At 44.9% G+C, this 22,005-nt stretch overlaps 1 protein-coding gene across 2 annotated transcripts in view; it reads left to right on the forward strand.

Moving 5' to 3' along the window:
* LOC149439353 (regulator of G protein signaling 3-like) overlaps positions 1-22,005 on the forward strand; it is a 135,741-nt gene that overhangs the window by 78,317 nt on the left and 35,419 nt on the right. For both annotated transcript variants that reach the window (XM_089659130.1, XM_089659131.1), the window contains exons 4-5: positions 1,481-1,549; positions 4,809-4,870. In XM_089659130.1, coding sequence (XP_089515256.1) covers positions 1,481-1,549; positions 4,809-4,870 — 131 coding nt within the window. The remainder of the gene's footprint in view (positions 1-1,480; positions 1,550-4,808; positions 4,871-22,005) is intronic.

Consider the following 22,005-nt stretch of genomic DNA (forward strand, 5'->3'; position numbering starts at 1 on the left):
CACAGTGTTTTATAGTATAAAGGAAGACCATACAGTTACAATAAAATTCAACACAAGAGGGTTAGGAGGGTCCTGCTCATGAGAGCTTACAATCTAAAAGACAGAGGCAAATGATACAAAAGAGAACTGTGTAGGGATGATTTGATAGAGAATGTAAAATTTAAGTTGTTAGAGGAAGATGGGGTTGGCTTCCCTGAAGAAACAAGTAGAAGATAGCCAGGCAGATTGGGGTAGAGGGTTCCAGAGGATGGGAGAGACTCTGGAGAAGTCCTGGCGGAAAGCATAAGAGAAAGTGATGAGGTGGCTAAATAGCCAGAGGTTATGGGATGAGAGAAGAGGTCTTAGGAAGACTGGGTGATATTTTGAGTTTTTAGGAGTTGATTAAAGCTGGACAGAGTGAGAGATAGCTAAATAGATTTGGGCTAGGGTGTTTCAGAGGGTAGGAGAGACTCTGGAGAAGTCCTGGAGTCAAGCATGTGATGAGGTGATAAGGGGGCTAGAGAGTAGGAGGACTTGGGAGGAGAGAAGAGGATGGTTAAGGTGATAGTTTGAATTTTCAGGGATTGCCTAAAGGTGAACAGAGTGGGAGATAGCCAGACAAATTGAGGTAAGGGGTTCCAGAGGATGCGAGAGACTCTGGAGGGGAGCATGAGAGGAGTTGATGAGCTGGCTAGATAGCAGGAGGTCCTGAAATGAGAGAAGAGGTCTTGAGAGGACAGTCGAGTATAGTTAGGGTGTTTATTTCAAGTTTTCAGGGATTGAGTAAAGCTGGAAAGAGTAGAAGATAGCTGGACAGATTTGGGGTTGGGTGTTTCTGAGGTTGGGAGAGACTCTGAAGAAGTCCTGGGGATGAGCATGGGAAAAGGTGACAAAGGGGCTAGAGAGCCGGAGGACTTGGGAGGAGAGAAGAGGTCTCTGGAGGACAGAAGAAGACGGTTATAGTGATAGTTTTGGATTGCCTAAAGGTGGATAGAGTGGGAGATAGCCGAACAGATTAGGGTAAGGAGCTCTAGAGGATCTGAGGGACTCTGGAGAAGTCTTGTAGGGGAGCATGAGAGGAGTTGATGAGGGGGATAGAGAGTAGGATTTCTTGGGAAGAACAACGTGGACAGTTAGGGGGATATTTTGAGATGAGTTTGGTGATGTAGCCCAGGGCAGAGTTGAGGATTGCTTTGTTTATTGTTGTTAGTAATTTGAATTTTACTCATTGGGTGAGTGGAAGCCAGTGGAGGGATTGGCAGAGAGTGGTGGACATTCAACAGTTGGTAAGGTGAATTCATTCAGCAGCACAGTTCATGATAAACGCCCTCCTGGTGGTATCATTGGTTAGGAAGGGACGTGTTTTGGAAATGTTACAGAGGTGAAGGTGGCACCTTCATAACTATACCGTATATGTATATAAATGTACATATAGTTACACCCACGCACACATATATGAAACGTTTATATGTTATATGACTTCGTTTTTTTTCAATCGCAGACAGAAGCACAAAAGAAGCCATTTGTCTCTGTTCCGACTGTGGCCATCTCATTCATCTCATATTACACGGTAATACCTTGTATAATTTCTATGTGTATTTTGTACATTGTGTCTCATGCTTTCAGTGAGCTTCTATTCTTCTATGAGATTTCTATTGTGAACCTTATCTGGAAGTGAATTGAAATGTGCGTTCAGTGTTTTGATGTACTGTATGTAGTCCTCCATATTTTCATTATTATAATTCATACCCAGATTACTGGGCACTTCCTCTAATGGCTGCCTGTATGTCATGCAATGCAGTCAGGATACATGGCTGTCTAATGTCTATCTCTACATTGGAGGGGCAGAAAAGGATCGCCATTGTGCAGGACTACTAAGGAGGAAAAAGTGCCTACCCATGTAATGAGCAAATATGACTGTTCACAGTCTATTTATTGTTTATATTGTATTTAAAAAACAATATTGGGGATCTAACCAACTGCCATATTATCTGCGTTTAACAATGAAAGCATAACAACAACTCTAGGCTCCCTCCAACTGCACAAGACCACAATATGGCCATGTGGTTGCTGATGAAGGGCCTGTGTTCAGGTGGACCCACTGATTGGTTAGCTTGAATGCACTCATTGACAGTACATATCTCACTACCACAGCTAGGGTCAGAAGCTGGAGTCAGTTTGTAACTACTGCTAGGTTAGTAATGCAGAGCTGTATGGCTATTGTCGGTGCCCAAAAATGCCTACAATGGGCACATGAGCATCAAAACTGGACCACGGAGAAATGGAAGAAGGTGACCTGGAGAATCACGTTTTCTTTTACATCATGCGGATGGCTGGGTGAGTGTGCATCACTTACCTAGGGAAGACGAGGCACCAGGATGTACTATGGGAAGAATACAGGCGTGGGGAGGCAGTGTGATGCTTTGTCTAGTGGAGTCCATCCCATTGATGGGTCAAGGCTATTTTGGTGGCAAAAGAGAAACCTGCGTAATCCTAGGTGGGTGGTCATAATGTCATAGCTGATTGGTGCATGTTTCATAAGTCTACGCAAAGATCAGAAGATGTATCCCACAAATGATAAATCTGTAAGTATGAACATCATGGAGGGACGTGGGGAAAGTTTTTAATGCATTAACCCTCTGGCTGCCAAGTGTGTATGTCGTACAAACCTGCCAGCGGGGAGGTGTTATGCACAATCTGGTGACTGCAGCCACCGGGATTGTGTGTAAAACTGACAGGCAGGCTCCTGCCTGTCAGGTGGAAGCAGTCGGGCGGCTGCTCTGCCACCTGATTGCTTCCACACACCCCGGTAATGGTGCCCTCCTGCAGACACACAGCCACACTCCTCCCCTTTTTTGCTGTGACCCAGAAAGCGACATGCATGACGTCACTTCGGGGTCACCGCTGTCACTTTTCTAGCCAGTGAGAGATGTACTGCAATGTGATCTGCATTGCAATACATTCAGTGGAAGCCAGAGGAGACAATCGGGGTCTTTTAGACCCCGCATGTCTCATTAAAGAGAACCGGTCACCTAAAAATCATCACATAGGGGACGATGTGTCCGTTATGTGGTTAAAAAAAAAAGTTTAAAAAAAAAATATATTTTTGCAAAAAAATTAAGTTACACCTAAGCACATAACATCCCCCACCCAAAAAATGTTGAGGCCCCACCCCCACATATACGCATGTACGATCCTAAAAGCATGCATCAGGGGCGCCTACTTGTAAAAACGTTGATTGCGATACACGTTACATATCGCTGAGTGAGAGCAATAATTCTAGCACAAGACCGCCTCCATAACTGATGAACTATAGGAGCTTTTGAAGCGTCGCCTATAGAAAATATAGAATATATATGAAGTTTGTCACCATTTCACAGGCACACGCAAATTTAACATTTGACATGTTGGGTATTTATTTACTCAGTGCAATCTCATCTTTTATATTTGACCAAAATTTGGGTCATTTATTGCTTTTGTTTGCCTTAAAATTCACTTTAGGTTGTATTTTACAGAAATTTTGCATTTCCTAGACCTTTGCAGTAATATCGTGTGACGTAAAAATTGGAACTACCACTATTTTATTCTCTAGGGCAGGGGTGTCAAACTGGCGTCCCTCCAGCTGTTACCAAACTACAAGTCCCATCATGCCTCTACCTTTGGGAGTCATACTTGTAACTATCAGCCTTGCAATGCCTCATGGGACTTGTAGTTTGGCAACAGCTGGAGGGCCGCCAGTTTGACATTTGTGCTCTAGGGTGTCTGCTTTCAGATAATATACCGTGTTTCCCCGAAAATAAGACACTGTCTTATATTTTTTTGGGCTCAAAAAAACACACTAGGTCTTATTTTCAGGGTAGGTCTTATTTTTTTTAATGTACAGGTGTGGACAGGGGGTGCAGAGGTGAGCTGCAGGCAGTTGTGGATGAGGGTTACTATAGAGAGGGTCGGCTGATGACAGATGGCAGTTGTGAGCTGCAGTCAGGTGTTGCAGAGGTGAATTGACAGGTGAGTTTCAGACAGGGTGCAGAGATGAGTTGCAGACAGGGGATGCAGAAGTGAGTTTCGGGTCCTATCTTCCCACACAGTGCACCAAGCGCACTCACCACATGCATTAGGCTGCAGGATGAGATGCCCTGCCCCACCCCTAAACACACTGCACCCTCCGATATCTTTTCCTTCCCTGTCCCACGGTGAGTACAGAGGTAGGGGGGTTCTGTGGGAGCGGATGGTGCTGTTACTTAAAAGAGGGATTGTCACTTGGAAACACAAAAGCCGCGCTTCTGTGCTTATAGGGGACAGTAGATATTGGTGTACACAGGGCCAGTGCCAGAGTTGTGGAACAGCTGATCACAACTAGGTCTTATTTTCGGTGTAGGTCTTATACTTCAGCAATTCTCAAAAATAGTACTAGGTCCTATTTTTGGGGTAGGTCTTATTTTGGGGGAAAACAGGGTATCATGCTTTGGGGGTTTTGTGTAATCTTCAGGCCTAAAATTATTTTTTTTAAACTTGTACAGAAAATGCCAACATGACTGTAGCAGCGAAAGGGTTAAATATACACAAAATGTACACCAGACCTCTCAATTTTACAAGTATTTCAGAAATGTTATTGAAGACTCTACATTTCCTTTAAAGGGACATCGCTGCATTTGCATTTTAAAGGACAATTAAGTTTCATTTATCTTTGGTGGACCGTGACACAGTCAGTGAATTGCTCTTAGATTACGCCGAGCCTCGCATCGATTTGTTCAGTGATAAAAGATGCCAATTTAGATGTGTTGGAGCAGTCTTTAATTGTCTTCCCTTATCCGCACTTCTCATTGCAGGCCCAGCGTAGAAGACGTCCAGAGCTGGGGGCAGTCCCTTGACATCCTGCTTGCTCATCCATGTGAGTAATACAATGTATAAAGTAGAATACCGCTTAGCACTGTCTGAGTGTGAATTGGGCACAGAAGATAAGCCCAGCGCCATGTCAGAATAATAAAGTAACAATCTTTTTCTGTAAAAGTAAAAAAAGTAATTACCATCTATAGGGCCCTTGCAATACGTTAGATTTTGGTGTCGGAAGATTGGGTGTTGGTTTTCAGTATAGAGCTTCTGACGTAGAACCCAATGCTCTACCCTAAAGTGCCGCAAAAATGTATCCTTCCTCTTCCCTGAGACTTATCCTTATACCAACTTTACCTGTAACCTTAAAGTAGAACTAAAATCAAAACTTTTATTTCATTTTTGGAAAGCGTAAAGGAAGGATATAACCTTTTTATTGGTCAGCAGAGGCACATGAAAACCCTTACATATAACCAGTGAAGTGACTGGCCTCAGATGATACACAGAGATGAAGGGAATCTTCCTACATATGTTGTACCTGTTTATTTGAAGTCTTCTCTCCTCTACATCCATTCAAAGTCCAGAATGCATAATGTTTGTCTGAGCAGACAGAAAAAAAGGGGCGGAGAGCTGAAGTTACACTGCAGAGCTCAGTGAGGAACGTTCTGAAAGCACTGAGAACTGATTGGAGGTAGGAGACTTCCCCCCCCCCTTCACGTTGCACAAAGGAACAGAGCTGAGGCTGTCACTCACAGGCTGTTTGCTGGAGCTCCCTCCCCTGTCACCATTTTTCTCCTGGTGTCAGGAAAACTTGTCAGAAGTGATTCATGCTGATACTTGAGAAACAAAGCAGCAGACAGAAATGACACTTAAAGCAGAACTACACTGCAGCAGAGCACCAGAAACTTTATTTAATTCATTTGTAATATTCAAAGCAAACTCCCCCATCCATCCATGTCTCCATACTTGATTTTGCTGCTAAAATATTTTGAAAAAACATCCCCCCTAAGCAGCTCTGTTTGAGGCCATCTTGAGTAAGGGCGGACAATTCATGTAGCATTTACTTACTGGAATCCATCTGTCTGCCCTTAGCTCAGGCATGCAGGCAGGAGGGTGTGTTTAGCTGAGGAAACTCCTCCTCCTCTCCTGAAGACTCCTGGGATGTATGACATCATTTGTCTAAGCCCCAAAAGCAGGAAGTAACTGAAGAAATGTGAGAAAAAAAGGTTTAAAACAAGTAAATATGATCTACTTTCCTATCTATTTGCTAATAACTAAGCTAGCAACACAAGGATTAAGAATAGTCAATGTTGATTGAGAGAGTGGAACTTTACTGTCTCAGCTGACATCGACTATTTTTAATCCTTGAGTTACTAGTATCAGTAAATGGATAGGGAAGTATATCATAGTAAGTTGTTTTAACTACTTGCCCACTACCCCATAGCAGATGTACTGCTACAGGGCAGCTGCTATTGGCTCCTGAGGATGTCAATCACCGGGTCCCGGCTGGGAATCGGTGATCGTTGGTGAAGCTGAGAGGGGAGAGATCTGTGTGTAAACAACACAGATCTCTCTCCGGTCAGCATGGACATGCTGCTTTCTATCTCTCTGCACAGCAGTGGGATACAAAGCAGCAGGTCTGCTTAGTAAAACACAACACAGTACACAATAAAATCGCCCCCTAACACACAGTTAACCCTTTGATTGCCCCAGATGTTAACTCCTCTTGCCCAGTGTCATTAGTACGGTTTCAGTGCTTTTTATTAGCACTGATCGCTGTATTAGTGTCACTGGGGATGTCAGTGGCAGTTGGTCAGTTCCCACCCAGTGTCAGAATGCCCTTCGCAGTCCCGCTATAAGTCGCAGAGCGCCACCATTACTAGTATAAAAGAATAAATAAAAAAAAATCCACTATATATACCGCCATTTGTAGACGCTACGACTTTCACATAAACCAGTTTATATACGCTTACTGGGATTTTTTTTTTAGCAAAGACTTGTAGCAGAATACATTTTGCCCTAATTTAAGATGAAATTGTATTTTTTTTTAATTTTTTTATTGGCTGATTTATAGCAAAACGTCAAAAATATTGTTTGGGTTTCTTTTTTTCAAATTTATCAGTCTTTTCTTGCTCATAGCGCAAAAAATAAAAAATGCAGAGGTGATCTAATACCACCGAAAGAAAGCTCCATTTGTGGGGAAAAAGATTACACAAATGTTATTTATGTACAGCGTTGCATGACCGCACAATTGTCAGTTAAAATAACTCAGCGCTGTATCGCAAAAAATGGCCTGGTCAACAAGAGGGGTAAATTTTCTAGAGGGCAAGTGGTTAAACTTTTTTTTTACATTTCATCAGCTACTACTTGCTTTTCATGCCTAGGCAAGTGATGTCATACATTTCAGGAGGGGAGAAGGGGTTTTCTCAGCTAAGCACACCCTACTGCCTGAGCTAAGGGCAGATGGATTCCAGGAAGCAAATGCTACATGAATCATGGTCCCTTACTCAAGATGGCTACTGTCAGAAATGCTAGGGGGGATTTTTCAAAGTGATTTCTCATCAAAATAAGGCATGGATAGGTGGGTGAGTTTGTTTTGAACATTACAAATGAAATAAAGAGCGTTTTCTGTTTGTGGTGCTCAGATACAGTGAAGTTTCGCTTTAAGTAAACCCAACACCTTATTTGTATACTTACCTCTCCTGCATTGGCATATGTGTTAGTGCCACAGTCTGATATGGTAACCATGCTTCAGCTGGATTGATTTGTAAAATTAAAAAAAAATATTTGATCCTCCTCTCTTTTTCTCGACTAAATGGGCAGCACAGTGGCTAAATGGTTAGCACTTCCACCTGGCAGTACTAGAGTCCTTGGTTCGAATCCCAACCACGGCACCACCTGCCTGGAGTTTGCATGTTCTCCCTGTGCCTGCGTGGGTTTCCTCTGGGTACTCAAGTTTCCTCCCACACTCCAAAGACATGATATATATATATACACACACACATACACACATATATATGTGTGTATCTATCTACCTATCTATATAGGTAGCCTGGCAGTGCTAGGGTCGCTGGTTCGAATCCCAACCATGGCACCACCTGCCTGGAGTTTGCATGTTCTCCCTGTGCCTGCTTGGGTTTCCTCTGGGTACTCAGGTTTCCTCCCACACTCCAAAGACATGCTATATATATATACACACACACACACACATATATATATATGTGTATCTATCTATCTATATATGTAGCCTGGCAGTACTAGGGTCGCTGGTTCGAATCCCAACCATGGCACCACCTGCCTGGAGTTTGCATTTTCTCCCTGTTCTTCCGTGTATTTCCTCCGGGTACTCCGGTTTCCTCCTACACTCCAAAGACATGCTCGTAGGTAAACTGGCTCCTGTTTATATTGGCCCTAGTATGTGTATGTATGAATGTGAGTTAGGGTCCATAGAGTGTACGCCCCTTGAGGGTTAGGGACTGATGTGAATGTACAATATATATGTAAAGTGCTGCGTAAATTGATGGCGCTATATAAGTACCTGAAATAAATAATGTATTAGTTGGTTGTGTTTAGTGATTTTGGTAGCTCCTTCTCCCAAGGGAACACATAGGTTTGATATTTCCTGTGTGTGGACCATTCAGGCTACATATGGCAGTGATTTTGTGCATAGAAGGCTCACACGCTGCTGACCAGCCGCTGTTCTATACGTCCGGTTGTGGCAGCAGCGAGGAGGCAATACAACGCCTCATCACTCCATGTCAGATGCTCTCTGAAAAGTGATCGGAACATGGATCACTCTTCAGAGACCAAGGCAAGTGTGAACGAGCTCTAAGCCTAGCCATAAACATTAAGATTTCTCTCTCAGCTAGAGAAACCCTTTGATACCCCCATCCACACAAAACATACACGAAGGAATCTCCCCTGCTGATTATGGTATTCCAGCCAGCAGTTCTTCGGATTCAACTACTTGTGAGATTTTGAATCACTTGATTTATCGGGTTGTTCGGATGAATACAAAAAGAGTAAATGGAAGGCTGAAAACGGAAGCATAGACTGATACAAAACAACCACATGATCTATTTGTACAAAAAAAAAAAACACTCGGGGAGATTTACTGAAACTGGTGCACTCTGAATCTGGTGCAGCTCTGCAAAGAAACCAATCAGCTTCCAGGTTTTATTGTCAAAGAGTAATTGAACAAGCTGAAGTTAGAATCTGATTGGCTACCGTGCACAGCTGTACAAGATTCTGAGTGCACCAGTTTCAGTAAATCTCCACCAGAGTTTTTTTTTTTTTTTTTTTTTTTTTTACACTCACCCCCAGTTCACATCTATGCGACTGTGCGGGCCGCGTTTTGCACGGGCACGAGAGCCCATTCATTTGAATAGACACCATACCCGTGACATGCAGGGAAGAAGTCCCTGCACTTCTTTGGAAAACGCCGCCCGCACGGGAACCTCGGATCCCAGTACGGTTGCGTTTTGCAGTGCGGGCAGCGTGCCATTAGAACTAATGGCACCATCCCGCGGGTCCGCATTTCTCTGTGTGGGTGGTGCAGCTGCACAGATTTTCGTGCAGATCCGCAGCAGCACCACCCACACAGATGTGAGCCTAGGGTCAGGGGAAGACTTATGCAGGCGATAGATGGGGAGAAAACCGGACGATTTTTCTTTAAAAAAACGAAAAATCGGTCGTTCAAGTGGCCGACGTTACCAGGAATGGTAAAAAAATTTGGCCGATTTTCATCCCGTCTACAGCCGGCAAACAGTGTCCCTGCAGAGAGCTCTGCTATTTCTTTGACAGTGCTTTGGCATTTATAGAAGTTGCAACAATGTATCTATTTGTATCCATTTTGGATACAGATGTTTTTATTCGGAAACAAGTAGATACATTGTTGCAACCGCTATAAATGTCAAAGCACTGTCAAAGAAAAAGCGGAGCTCTCTGCAGGGACACTTTTTGCCGGACTGGAATTCTTCTTCTTCATCATCCTCTTCTTCTTCTTCCTCTTCTTCTTCTTCTTCTTCCTCTTCTTCCTCTTCCTCTTCCCCTTCTTCTTCTTCCTCTTCCTCTTCTTCATCCTCTTCTTCTTCATCATCCTCTTTTTCTACTTCTTCTTCATCTTCTTCATCCTCTTCTTCATCCTCTTCTTCTTCTTCATCCTCTTCTTCTTCATCCTCTTCTTTTTCTTCTTCTTCTTCTTCATCATCCTCTTCTTCTTCTTCATCCTCTTCTTCTTCTTCCTCTTCCTCTTCCTCCTCTTCTGCTTCTTCTTCTTCATCCTCTTCATCTTCTTCTTTTTCTTGTAGGTCACTGCTCATGTGCAGATTTTTTATCGGTAAAAAGATCAGCCGATTTGCCCATAATTGCCGCAAAAATTGGTCGGGGAGACCGGATATAGTGAATGCAGGGTTCTGGAAGACCGGATATAGGGAATGCAGGGTCTGGGGAGACCAGATATAGTGAATGCAGGGTCCGGGGAGACCGGCTATAGGGAATGCAGGGTCCGGGGAGACCAGATATAGTGAATGCAGGGTCTGGGGAGACCAGATATAGTGAATGCAGGGTCCGGGGAGACCGGCTATAGGGAATGCAGGGTCCGGGGAGACCGGCTATAGGGAATGCAGAGTCCGGGGAGGCCGGATATAGTGAATGCAGGGTCCGGGGAGGCCGGATATAGTGAATGCAGGGTCCGGGGAGGCCGGATATAGTGAATGCAGGGTCCGGGGAGACCGGATATAGCGAATGCAGGGTCCGGGGAGACCGGATATAGTGAATGCAGGGTTCGGGGAGGCCGGCTATAGTGAATGCAGGGTCCTGGGAGACCAGATATAGGGAATGCAGGGTCCGGGGAGACTGGGTATAGGGAATGCAGGGTCCGGGGAGGCCGGATATAGTGAATGCAGGGTCCGGGGAGGCCGGATATAGTGAATGCAGGGTTCGGGGAGACCGGATATAGTGAATGCAGGGTTCGGGGAGACCGGATATAGTGAATGCAGGGTTCGGGGAGGCCGGCTATAGGGAATGCAGGGTCTGGGGAGACCGGCTATAGTGAATGCAGGGACTGGGGAGACCGGCTATAGTGAATGCAGGGTCTGGGGAGACCGGCTATAGTGAATGCAGGGTACGGGGAGACCAGATATAGTGAATGCAGGGTACGGGGAGACCAGATATAGTGAATGCAGGGTACGGGGAGACCAGATATAGTGAATGCAGGGTACGGGGAGACCAGATATAGTGAATGCAGGGTACGGGGAGACCAGATATAGTGAATGCAGGGTTCGGGGAGACCGGCTATAGTGAATGCAGGGTTCGGGGAGACCGGCTATAGTGAATGCAGGGTTCGGGGAGACCGGCTATAGTGAATGCAGGGTCCGGGGAGACCGGATATAGTGAATGCAGGGTCTGGGGAGACCGGATATAGTGAATGCAGGGTCCGGGGAGACCAGATATACTGAATGCAGGGTCCGGGGAGACCGGCTATAGTGAATGCGGGGTCCGGGGAGACCGGATATAGTGAATGCGGGGTCCGGGGAGACCGGATATAGTGAATGCAGGGTCTGGGGAGACCAGATATAGTGAATGCAGGGTCCGGGGAGACCGGATATAGTGAATGCAGGGTCCGGGGAGACCGGATATAGTGAATGCAGGGTACGGGGTGTATTAACACTTTAAGCAAAATATGGTCAGAATTCATGAGGGCCGGGTGAATGGTTGTGACATTCATCCAGTATTTTTATTTTCTTTTAAACAGACTTCTTAAAGTAGATGTAAACCATAAATGAATGAAATTTAGTTTTCTACAGCACTGTTCATTAAAAACAACTGCGGCTTTTATCACTTTTCTTCATCCTTTTTTGTATCTTGGCGCTACTGATCTTTTGCAGCTTATTCCCAGCTACATCCTATTTACATGCACTCCAGTGACGGTTGCATGGCTTTTCTCAGGGTTTGGTTTCGCGCTGATGACAACCATGGACCATGCTGATATAATGTAGGCTGGATGTGTTTTCTTTATCAGAAGACTGTGTGACAACAAAAGAGCTTAATTGGGAGACAGGGACATGGCGTTGCCACCCTGGAACAGGAAGTGCCTGAGAAAGAACCTTCAAAGCAGGATCGCCAGGTTTTTTTTGTTTTTTTTTAAGCTGTAGATTCAGATTGGCCGATGATCTCCTGCAGCAGAGATCATGTGATCAGATTCCTAGGCTTTTGGTCCTATATCCAGCAGTGGAGGGAGGCTGGAGCTGCAGTTTCCCCAATAGAAGTAAATATTTTGGTTCGTCTTTAACTCTTTCTGTGTCATTTTCAGCAAGCCTGTCAACAGGTTTGACTTCACATTGGAGCTTAGGTCGGCTTGAGCTGACATTGACTTGACATTGATTTCATGGAGAATTCTTTCCTGTGTTTTTCCATTGTTTCTCTGCTATGTAGCAACACAAATATTGCTGCCTGCTGCCGTCATCGTTGTCTTGTTTGAAATCATATAATTATGGCAATCTGTCCAGTTCCCTGTCCATCGTGGCCTGGCTGGTAATTACCGGCAGTTATTACTTGGAGTTATTGTCCATGGCTGCATCATTGCCGGCAAAGCAGCTTTTCTATGACGCCAACACTGCTGTGGGACTACAAGCCCCAGCACACACACAGTCTACTGATCTTTTAGTAGGACAGCATGTCCCATCATGCCCTGTGACATTGAGCTACAGCATGCCACAGTGGATTGCTTTTCAGAGGGGCAGGTGAGAACTAGCCCTAACATTGTTCCAGCTACCTCCTTGGACTACATAACACCTCCACCTTTATATTATGGAGAAGTGAGGGGAGGTGTTTTGTAGTCTTGTCCCAGGGTGACAACGCTGCAATATATTACATTTTTGTTCTAGGGTTTAAATTTACCCTAGCAGCAACTTCTAGCTTGTCATGCTGCCTTTGCCAGCTGTTGTGGAACTACAATTCCCAGTGTGCCCTCTGACATTTTTCTGTTGCTGCGGAACTGCAACACTGAGCATTCTCTGCTGCCTTCTATAGCAGGCTGTGGGACTGGGATTCTCAGCATGTCCGGCTGCATTTGCCAGCTGATGTGACACTACAATTCCCAGCATTCTCTGGCTGATGTGGAACTACAATTCCCAGCATTCTCTAACCGAGGTGGAACTGCAATTCCCAGTATTCTCCAGCTGATGTGGAACTGCAATTCCCAGCATTCTCTAGCTGAGGTGGAACTGCAATTCCCAGCATTCTCTAGCTGAGGTGGAACTATAATTCCCAGCATTCTCTAGCTGAGGTGGAACTATAATTCCCAGCATTCTATAGCTGAGGTGGAACTATAATTCCCAGCATTCTGTAGCTGATGTGGAACTATAATTCCCAGCATTCTCTAGCTGATGTGGAACTGCAATTCCCAGCATTCTCCAGCTGATGTGGAACTGCAATTCCCAGCATTCTCCAGCTGATGTGGAACTGCAATTCCCAGCATTCTCCAGCTGATGTGGAACTGCAATTCCCAGCATTCTCCAGCTGATGGTGATCTGCAATTCCCAGCATTCTGCAAGCTGATGTGGAACTGCAATTCCCAGCATTCTCCAGCTGATGTGGAACTGCAATTCCCAGCATTCTCCAGCTGATGTGGAACTACAATTCCCTTCATTCTCCAGCTGATGTGGAACTGCAATTCCCAGCATTCTGTAGCTGATTTGGAACTACAATTCCCAGCATTCTGCAGTTTCTGTGGACATGAAGAGGCTTACTGGTAGCACTCCTGCTTTGCAGCACTGGCATCCCCAGTTCAATTCCCAGCCAGGACACTGTCTGCATGGAGTTTGCCTGTTCTCCCTGTGCTTGCCTGGGTTCCCTTCGTGTACTCCTCCATCAAAGGGCCACACATAACATCAAATATACAGTCAGGTCCATAAATATTGGGACATCGACACAATTCTAACATTTTTGGCTCTATACACCACCACAATGGATTTGAAATGAAACTAACAAGATGTGCTTTAACTACAGACTGTCAGCTTTAATTTGAGGGTATTTACATCCAAATCAGGTGAACGGTGTAGGAATTACAACAGTTTGCATATGTGCCTCCCACTTCTTAAGGGACCAAAAGTAATGGGACAATTGGCTTCTCAGCTGTTCCATGGCCAGGTGTGTGTTATTCCCTCATTATCCCAATTACAATGAGCAGATAAAAGGTCCAGAGTTCATTTCAAGTGTGCTATTTGCATTTGGAATCTGTTGCTCTCAACTCTCAAGATGAGATCCAAAGAGCTGTCACTATCAGTGAAGCAAGCCATCATTAGGCTGAAAAAACAAAACAAACCCATCAGAGAGATAGCAAAAACATTAGGCATGGCCAAAACAACTGTTTGGAACATTCTTAAAAAGAAGGAACGCACCGGTGAGCTCAGCAACACCAAAAGACCCGGAAGACCACGGAAAACAACTGTGGTGGATGACCGAAGAATTCTTTCCCTGGTGAAGAAAACACCCTTCACAACAGCTGGCCAGATCAGGAACACTCTCCAGGAGGTAGGTGTATGTGTGTCAAAGTCAACAATCAAGAGAAGACTTCACCAGAGTGAATACAGAGGGTTCACCACAAGATGTAAACCATTGGTGAGCCTCAAAAACAGGAAGGCCAGATTAGAGTTTGCCAAACGACATCTAAAAAAGCCTTCACAGTTCTGGAACAACATCCTATGGACAGATGAGACCAAGATCAACTTGTACCAGAGTGATGGGAAGAGAAGAGTATGGAGAAGGAAAGGAACTGCTCATGATCCTAAGCATACCACCTCATCAGTGAAGCATGGTGGTGGTAGTGTCATGGCGTGGGCATGTATGGCTGCCAATGGAACTGGTTCTCTTGTATTTATTGATGATGTGACTGCTGACAAAAGCAGCAGGATGAATTCTGAAGTGTTTCGGGCAATATTATCTGCTCATATTCAGCCAAATGCTTCAGAACTCATTGGACGCCGCTTCACAGTGCAGATGGACAATGACCCAAAGCATACTGCAAAAGCAACCAAAGAGGGAAAGAAGTGGAATGTTATGCAATGGCCAAGTCAATCACCTGACCTGAATCCGATTGAGCATGCATTTCACTTGCTGAAGACAAAACTGAAAGGAAAATGCCCCAAGAACAAGCAGGAACTAAAGACAGTTGCAGTAGAGGCCTGGCAGAGCATCACCAGGGATGAAACCCAGCGTCTGGTGATGTCTATGCGTTGCAGACTTCAGGGTGTCATTGACTGCAAAGGATTTGCAACCAAGTATTAAAAAGTGAAAGTTTGATTTATGATTATTATTCTGTCCCATTACTTTTGGTCCCTTAACAAGTGGGAGGCACATATGCAAACTGTTGTAATTCCTACACCGTTCACCTGATTTGGATGTAAATACCCTCAAATTAAAACTGACAGTCTGCAGTTAAAGCACATCTTGTTTGTTTCATTTCAAATCCATTGTGGTGGTGTATAGAGCCAAAAATGTTAGAATTGTGTCCATGTCCCAATATTTATGGACCTGACTGTATGTAATGTCTGAGCAGTCTCAGAAACTGCAGACCTAATAGAAGATCTGAGGGTGTGGACAAGCCACATTTTTGACTGGAAATATGCCACAGAAGACAATATGAAACCAGGAACACGTTACATGAGGTTAGTAGGGATCCAGGGGCGGAATCCAGGGGCGGACTGACCATTCGAGCACTGGGGCACTGCCCGAGGGCCCGGAGTCAGTAGGGGGCCCCATGAAATGCCCCTGGCACCTTTTTATAGGCTTTTTGGGTGTGCTTTGAGCGTAGGGAAGGACACAGGGGTCTCATGATCCCCTATTGCCCAGGGGCCCCATGAGTTGTCAGTCCACCCCTGTAGGGATCAATGACATTACCCTAATCAATGTTCCCACTACAGACTACTGAGGTCCAAGGGGCGCACATCATATACCAAAGGTCCACATGTGGCCCTTGAGCCACAGGTTGGGCACCAGGGTTCTAGAGCAGAACACATGCAGTATTTTTATTGCCATGAGTTCATTGCTGCTGATGCCGCCAGTTAAAAAAAAAATGATGTTGTAGCGCATATCACCCAAGGATAATCGCCGGGTTTTGGCTCCTAATACGGCCAGCTTATGAATGGCGCTAATTGTGAGTCTGTGAGCGGAGCAGAAAACCAGAGCCATCTGAGGCTGGAGATATAAAAAGAACATTTCATGAGAACAAATACTGAATTATGAGAAAATAAATACTTGCAATGGCTAAGTAACTATTTCATGCAAACCAAAAACGAACGCACGCTTATAGAACGCATACTGATGTGTGATAAAATAACACATTCAAAATAACTCGTACAATTGGGTGACGACTCGTACATAGTGAAATAAGAAACAGAATGACATCCACGGGACTCACAACTGTAGGGCTCATTCACACGGCAGGCAGGAGGGTAATAGCAGGCAAACCAACAAAACAATTGTGAAAAGAGATTCACAAGAAAGCGGCTACATTCTGTCCATAATGTAGCCGCTTTCTTGTGAATCTCTTTTCACAATTTTTTTGTTGGATTGCATATTTTTTGGCTATTGGATGGAAGCCATATATTGGGTGATACAGCAATATATATTTGAACCTCTAAACCCCATTCTTCATTATTTGGGTAATAGCAGGCAGTTGAACCACAGTTTTACTGTCACCTGACTCCCCCCTCCCCCCCCCGAAATACAGGAATGCTGCCCCTCAGTGCTGTACCCTTGTGGCAAAAATTAAACCGCATGTCGCTTTCAGCAGGAGGTACCACTCCAAACGTGGCCCATTCAAATGAATGGGCCTGTGCAGCAATTGCGTGCAATGCACACAGTTGCAGCATGGTGGGTTGGCATTTTGAGGGTTAAAGTAGAAGGTGAGAGGGCAATATTTCAGCTCATCACTGCTTGTCAAATACCCTCTAAAAAGTGTTTTGACCCTGGATCACTTTTCAGAGTATAGCCACACTTATAAATGAACCCTAACAAACAAGCTGCCAAGAGCTGCTCCTGTATATTGGCCTTCAGGGCCGGGTTTCCGGGTTTCCATGCAGCAGACCCCTTTATGTTGATATACTATTCTTTCCAAGACAGCACTGTCATTATAATTAAATGGTGCTCTATGTTCCTACAGCTAAAATATTAGGTATGCATTAATTAAAAAAAAAAATGTAGGGAAAGCATGAATGTGAGTACACGCTTATAGACCATGTATTGATGTGAGATAAAATAACACATTTAAAATAACTTGTGCAATTTGGTGATGACTCCTACATAGTGAATTAAGAAACAGAATTAAAAAATGTTTAATTCAGGTCAAATGCACTTTATAGCGTGAATCAGGAAAATATCGCATTACGGCCACTAGTTGGAGCTAACGATCATATAGATAAGTATTTACTGTGATGGTCAGGTCCATCTAGTGGCCGGTTAGCACTAGGGTCGTCGTTTCCAATCCCATCCACGTCACCACCTGCCTGGAGTTCGCATGGTCTGCCTGTGCTTGCGTGGGTTTCCTCCCACACTCCAAAGACTGCATTGTCCTAAGTGTAAAGTTTGGTGGAGTAGGTATTATGGTGTGGGGTTGTTTTTCAGGGGTTGGGCTTGGCCCCTTAGTTCCAGTGAAGGGACCGTGTCTGGGTTTGGCGGTTGCCAGGAGAACGGTACTTGCCTGACTGCATTGTGCCAAGTGTAAAGTTTGGTGGAGGGGGGATTATGGTGTGGGGTTGTTTTTCAGGGGTTGGGCTTGGCCCCCTAGTTCCAGTGAAGGGAACTCTTAAGGCGTCAGCATACCAAGACACTTTGGACAATTTCATGCTCCTAACTTTGGGGAACAGTTTTGGGATGGCCCCTTCCTGTTCCAACATGACTGCGCACCAGTATACAACGCAAGGGCCATAAAGACATGGAGGAGCCAGTTTGGGGTGGAGGAACTTGACTGTCCTGCACAGAGTCCTGACCTCAACCCCATAGAACACCTTTGGGACGAATTAGAGCTGAGACTGTGAGCCAGGCCTTCTCATCCGACATCAGTGCTTGACCTCACAAATGCACTTCTGGAAGAATTGTCAAACCTTCCCATAGACACCCTCCTAAACCTTGTGGACGGCCTTCCCAGAAGAGTTGAAGCTGTTATAGCTGCAAAGGGCGGGGCCAACTCAATATTGAACCCTACGGACTAAGACTGGGATGCCATTAAAGGTCATGTGCGTGTAACAGCAGGCGCCCCAATATTTTTGGCAATATAGTGTATGTGTACCAGAATGTGAACACAGCTGTGCTGAGAGCGTGTTCCCCTGACACAATTAACAATCACAGTTGTCACATGATCGGAAACCCTGCCCCGCCTCCCAAAATCAGAAACCCTTAAAGGGACAGGAGGCACCAGCGTTAAGGGGTTAAGAATTTTTTTTAGAATTACACTCCATTGTGTCTTTACCAATGCCACAACGGTGTCACATTTCTTGCTCCCCAATCAAAGAATTGCTATGTTTATTTACTTTGATTGTCAGTTCCATCTAGTGGCCATAATGTTCTATTTTCCTGAGTCACTCTATGAAGATTATTCGACCTGGAGAGAAAATAGCCTAATAAGGTTTGATTTTTGTCCCCATTCACACAAAATATACCTACAGTTTCCCAGAACAAGCAGCTCTGCAATTTTTTTTTATAAATAAAACCCCATGGTGTCTGCCACAATGGCATTACGTTTCTTGCTCCACAACCGGAAGCTACCATGTTCCTAGAGGGAGAAAGGCACCATGGTATAAAGTGTTGTAAATACACAATGATGGGATCGGTAAAGTGGATTTTCAGTCTGCTTGTTATGTGCCTAACCCCCCACAGGTGCCGTTATTATGGTACATGCACAGATGCGCTCACTGGCTGTGTCCGTCCTGCAGGTCCTGCACAGCCCGTCAACGCGCACCTGCGCACGCGCTGTGGAAGTGCCATGCATACACAAAGACAAGGAAGGTTTCCAGCTTCCCTATTGGTGTTCTTTGTGTGTGCGCAGCAAAACCTTTATGTACGCAGATGCCAGATACCCTGGCCCATGCACAAATATGTGGCAGTGCTTGCTCTGAATCTGAGCTCCGTGGCACATCTGCACAGGGACGTGGATAATGTGGTACCACCAGTCCTCTTGTAGGGGGCCCGGGCCAGTATGGGGGCTCAGGCAGCTGGGCAAATGAGTATGGCTTTCAACTGTCCCATACAGGGGATCATTTTCAGTAATTGCTTCCCACACCCCCACATCACCCTCTCTGTGCACCATACATTTTCTCCTGCTGCCCAGGCCCCCCTGCGTGCCCCCACCCCTGCAGCACTGCTGGCTTCCCTCCTCTCCTTCCCACTGGTAGCTGCAAGCAAACCATAGGATTTTTCAGGATGGAAAATAGGGGAAGGGTCCAGTAAATATGTCAAATTTACCAGGCCCTTGCTTTCCTGAATGAACACAATAAGTGATCAGTACTGATCAATCACTGTGTCCATAACTGAAGCATGGTAAACTGTGTATTTTTGGGGGGCTCTGTCAGGTTGGCTGTATGGGGCCCCGTGGTTTCTAACAGCTGCCCTGCATCTGCGCTTCTACTGGCGGAGATGATAAAGTCTAGGCTAGGCGAGAAGAGCAGATGTGCTGATAGTCCATTGCTAAGAAAATGGAGGAAGCAAAGCAGGGGAGGATAACTTTTGAGTTAAGGTGAAGGTCCGCTTTAAAATGGAATCTTCAATACCTACATTTACTGTTTAATTACATTTATGGAAAGTGTTTTACTTGCCATAAAATGTAATTCTGTTCAGTCAACCTTTTGATCCAGGAACCCATGCCAGACAGCACAGCCAGGTCTCTGACTTCTCTTTTATTGTCTAAATACATTTACCATGTGCATTCTTATTGAATCTTGGTGTGCTTTGTGTATTTATTCCAGATCTGTGCAGTAATCCAGTGTGAGACTTTTCCTTCTTGTAATAAAGACCGCTCACTGCTGCTGTCTCCTCTAGTGCAGGGTGACTGGTCTTGTCTCCGCCCCCTCCTGTAGTTTTTTGTAGGCAGCCTGTAGTGGGTGGAACCTGCTGGACCCCTCCCACAGCTCTGCTCTCTGCACAGGCTATGTCCAGCACAGTGATGATGTCACTGCTACCTTTACAAGATAGTATTTGTGCACATTGTGGTTTTATACCCATTGTGGTTATTAAGCGATATATATTAAAAAGCTTTAGTACTTGGAGTTCCGCTTTAAATCGGCACAGACAAGGACTACCCAGCTTATGATTGGTTAGTGAAGGAGCAGCAGGTAACGGCTGAAGTCATCTTTCATTGTCCCTTCTAGTCCCTAAGCTTCCTGTGTACCCATTGTAAACAATGTAGATTTGGATCGATTTAGTCTTCATTCACACTTGTGTGACTTGTCATCATTTGCAATGGCACCCGTTCATTTTGGTGCGACTTGAAGTCGGTGCGATTTTGGTGCAACTTAGATCCATAGAGTTTAAAGTCGGATCAAAGTCATACTCCAAAGTATCATGGGAAATCATGCGACTTTGGCGTTGGCGAGTGTAAACTGAGCCTTACGGTACTGCCCTTTCATCTTACATTCAGGCTTTGGGCGTACCGGTATGTTGCGGGAATGCGTGCAAAATTGCACACTTTCCGACAATGCAGAAAAACGCACTGCCTTTGCAGATATGTAACGGTGTCATTAACTCCTAAAGGAATCCCCATGCATCTTGCAAACACGCACACCAATCACAGTACCATGCATTTGGTGTGGTGTGATTTTTAAATGCGATGCGCGGGAATGGGCGGAAACCTGCTAAATGTACGCACACTTGGTCGCACGTCCGTAGTGTGAATGGAGCCTCACAGTCCTGGATCGCAGGAGGCTTCCCCTTTACATCTAACTTAGAAGTCCCTTATTTTGTTGTCCAGCATCTTCTACCTGTTGATGCCAGCACCCAGTATCTGGCAACAACTCTGTGACAGACAGCTGGGGTGCCAACTATGTATCCGCCCACAGCTTCTGATTGATCTGATGTCCTGGGATTGAGGGTACCAAGTATTAGCAGGTATCATAGGGGGGTGTCTGCATTTTAGCGGTCTAGTTTTTTGTTCACCTTTGTGATAGTGACAGGTTCTCTTTTTTTATAAAGCTGGCCGCTGCGTGCCAAGAATGCTGAATTATGTCATAGCAGCTGGAAGGTGGCAGGCTGATGTTCAGAATGAAATGTTCATGTAACCTGATTCGTCTATGGCACTTATTGCTGTAGACATAACCTTTAGAACCGTCTCAAGTGCTGCCACTAAAACCTTTCCATAAACAGTAACTCCCTGCCAGCCAGCAGAGCCTTAAAGAGGACCGGTTATCAGTAGTGAACCAGTAAAATCTCTGGGGGACCCAGGAAATCAACACTTTTTGGCCATTCTTTAACTGACACATTAAAGGGCACTTAGGGCAGGCATAGATCTATACTAAGACAAAAAAAAGTTAATTAAAAAAAAAAAAAAAAATTAAAAAAAAAACCAAATAAAAACAAAAAACAATAAAACAAAAAAAAAACCTAACCCCCCTCAAAAAAAACACAAAAAAAAACAAAAAGGGGCAGACTCGATGGACCACTCAGTGTTTTTCTGCCTTCACTTTACTATGTTTCTACATAAAGTGGACTTTTAGTCAATATTCAGGTATAAAGTGCCGGTGCCTCCAGCAGCTCCTTGCCCACTGCAATGCCTGAATGCCAGGCCATCTTGTATGGGCAAAGCTCCGACACTACCCAGAAGGGAGGGGCAGTAAAAGCCGTTGCAGGTATGTGCCTGTACTCTATTATTTATTTATTTATTTTAGTGGCAGAGTCGCTTTAGAGTTTAGCTGAACTTTCAGTTTTAAATACATTCAAAACAAAAGGTGTGCAAAGCTTTAAAGTGTGTTTTCTTTATAAAGCAGCCACAGCCTGAGTAGAAAAGCCTATCTCCTGCCAGCATGCTGCAGGACTTTTGATCTCTGTGTGGAAGCTGGGGTCCCTCTGTAGGGAACGAACAGGCCCCCTGCTGAGTTAAAGTGCTCCTATCATTAGATACTGTGAGCTTCTCTGATTGAAGAGCTATGGCTCTGATTCAGTAGGGACCTCTGCAGAGAGACCATTGTTTCCCCACACAAAAAGCAAGGG

Source organism: Staurois parvus, unplaced genomic scaffold (assembly GCF_062004578.1).
Source record: "Staurois parvus isolate SC_StPar_1 unplaced genomic scaffold, SC_StPar_1.0 ptg001133l, whole genome shotgun sequence".
Taxonomy (NCBI): Eukaryota; Metazoa; Chordata; class Amphibia; order Anura; family Ranidae; genus Staurois; species Staurois parvus.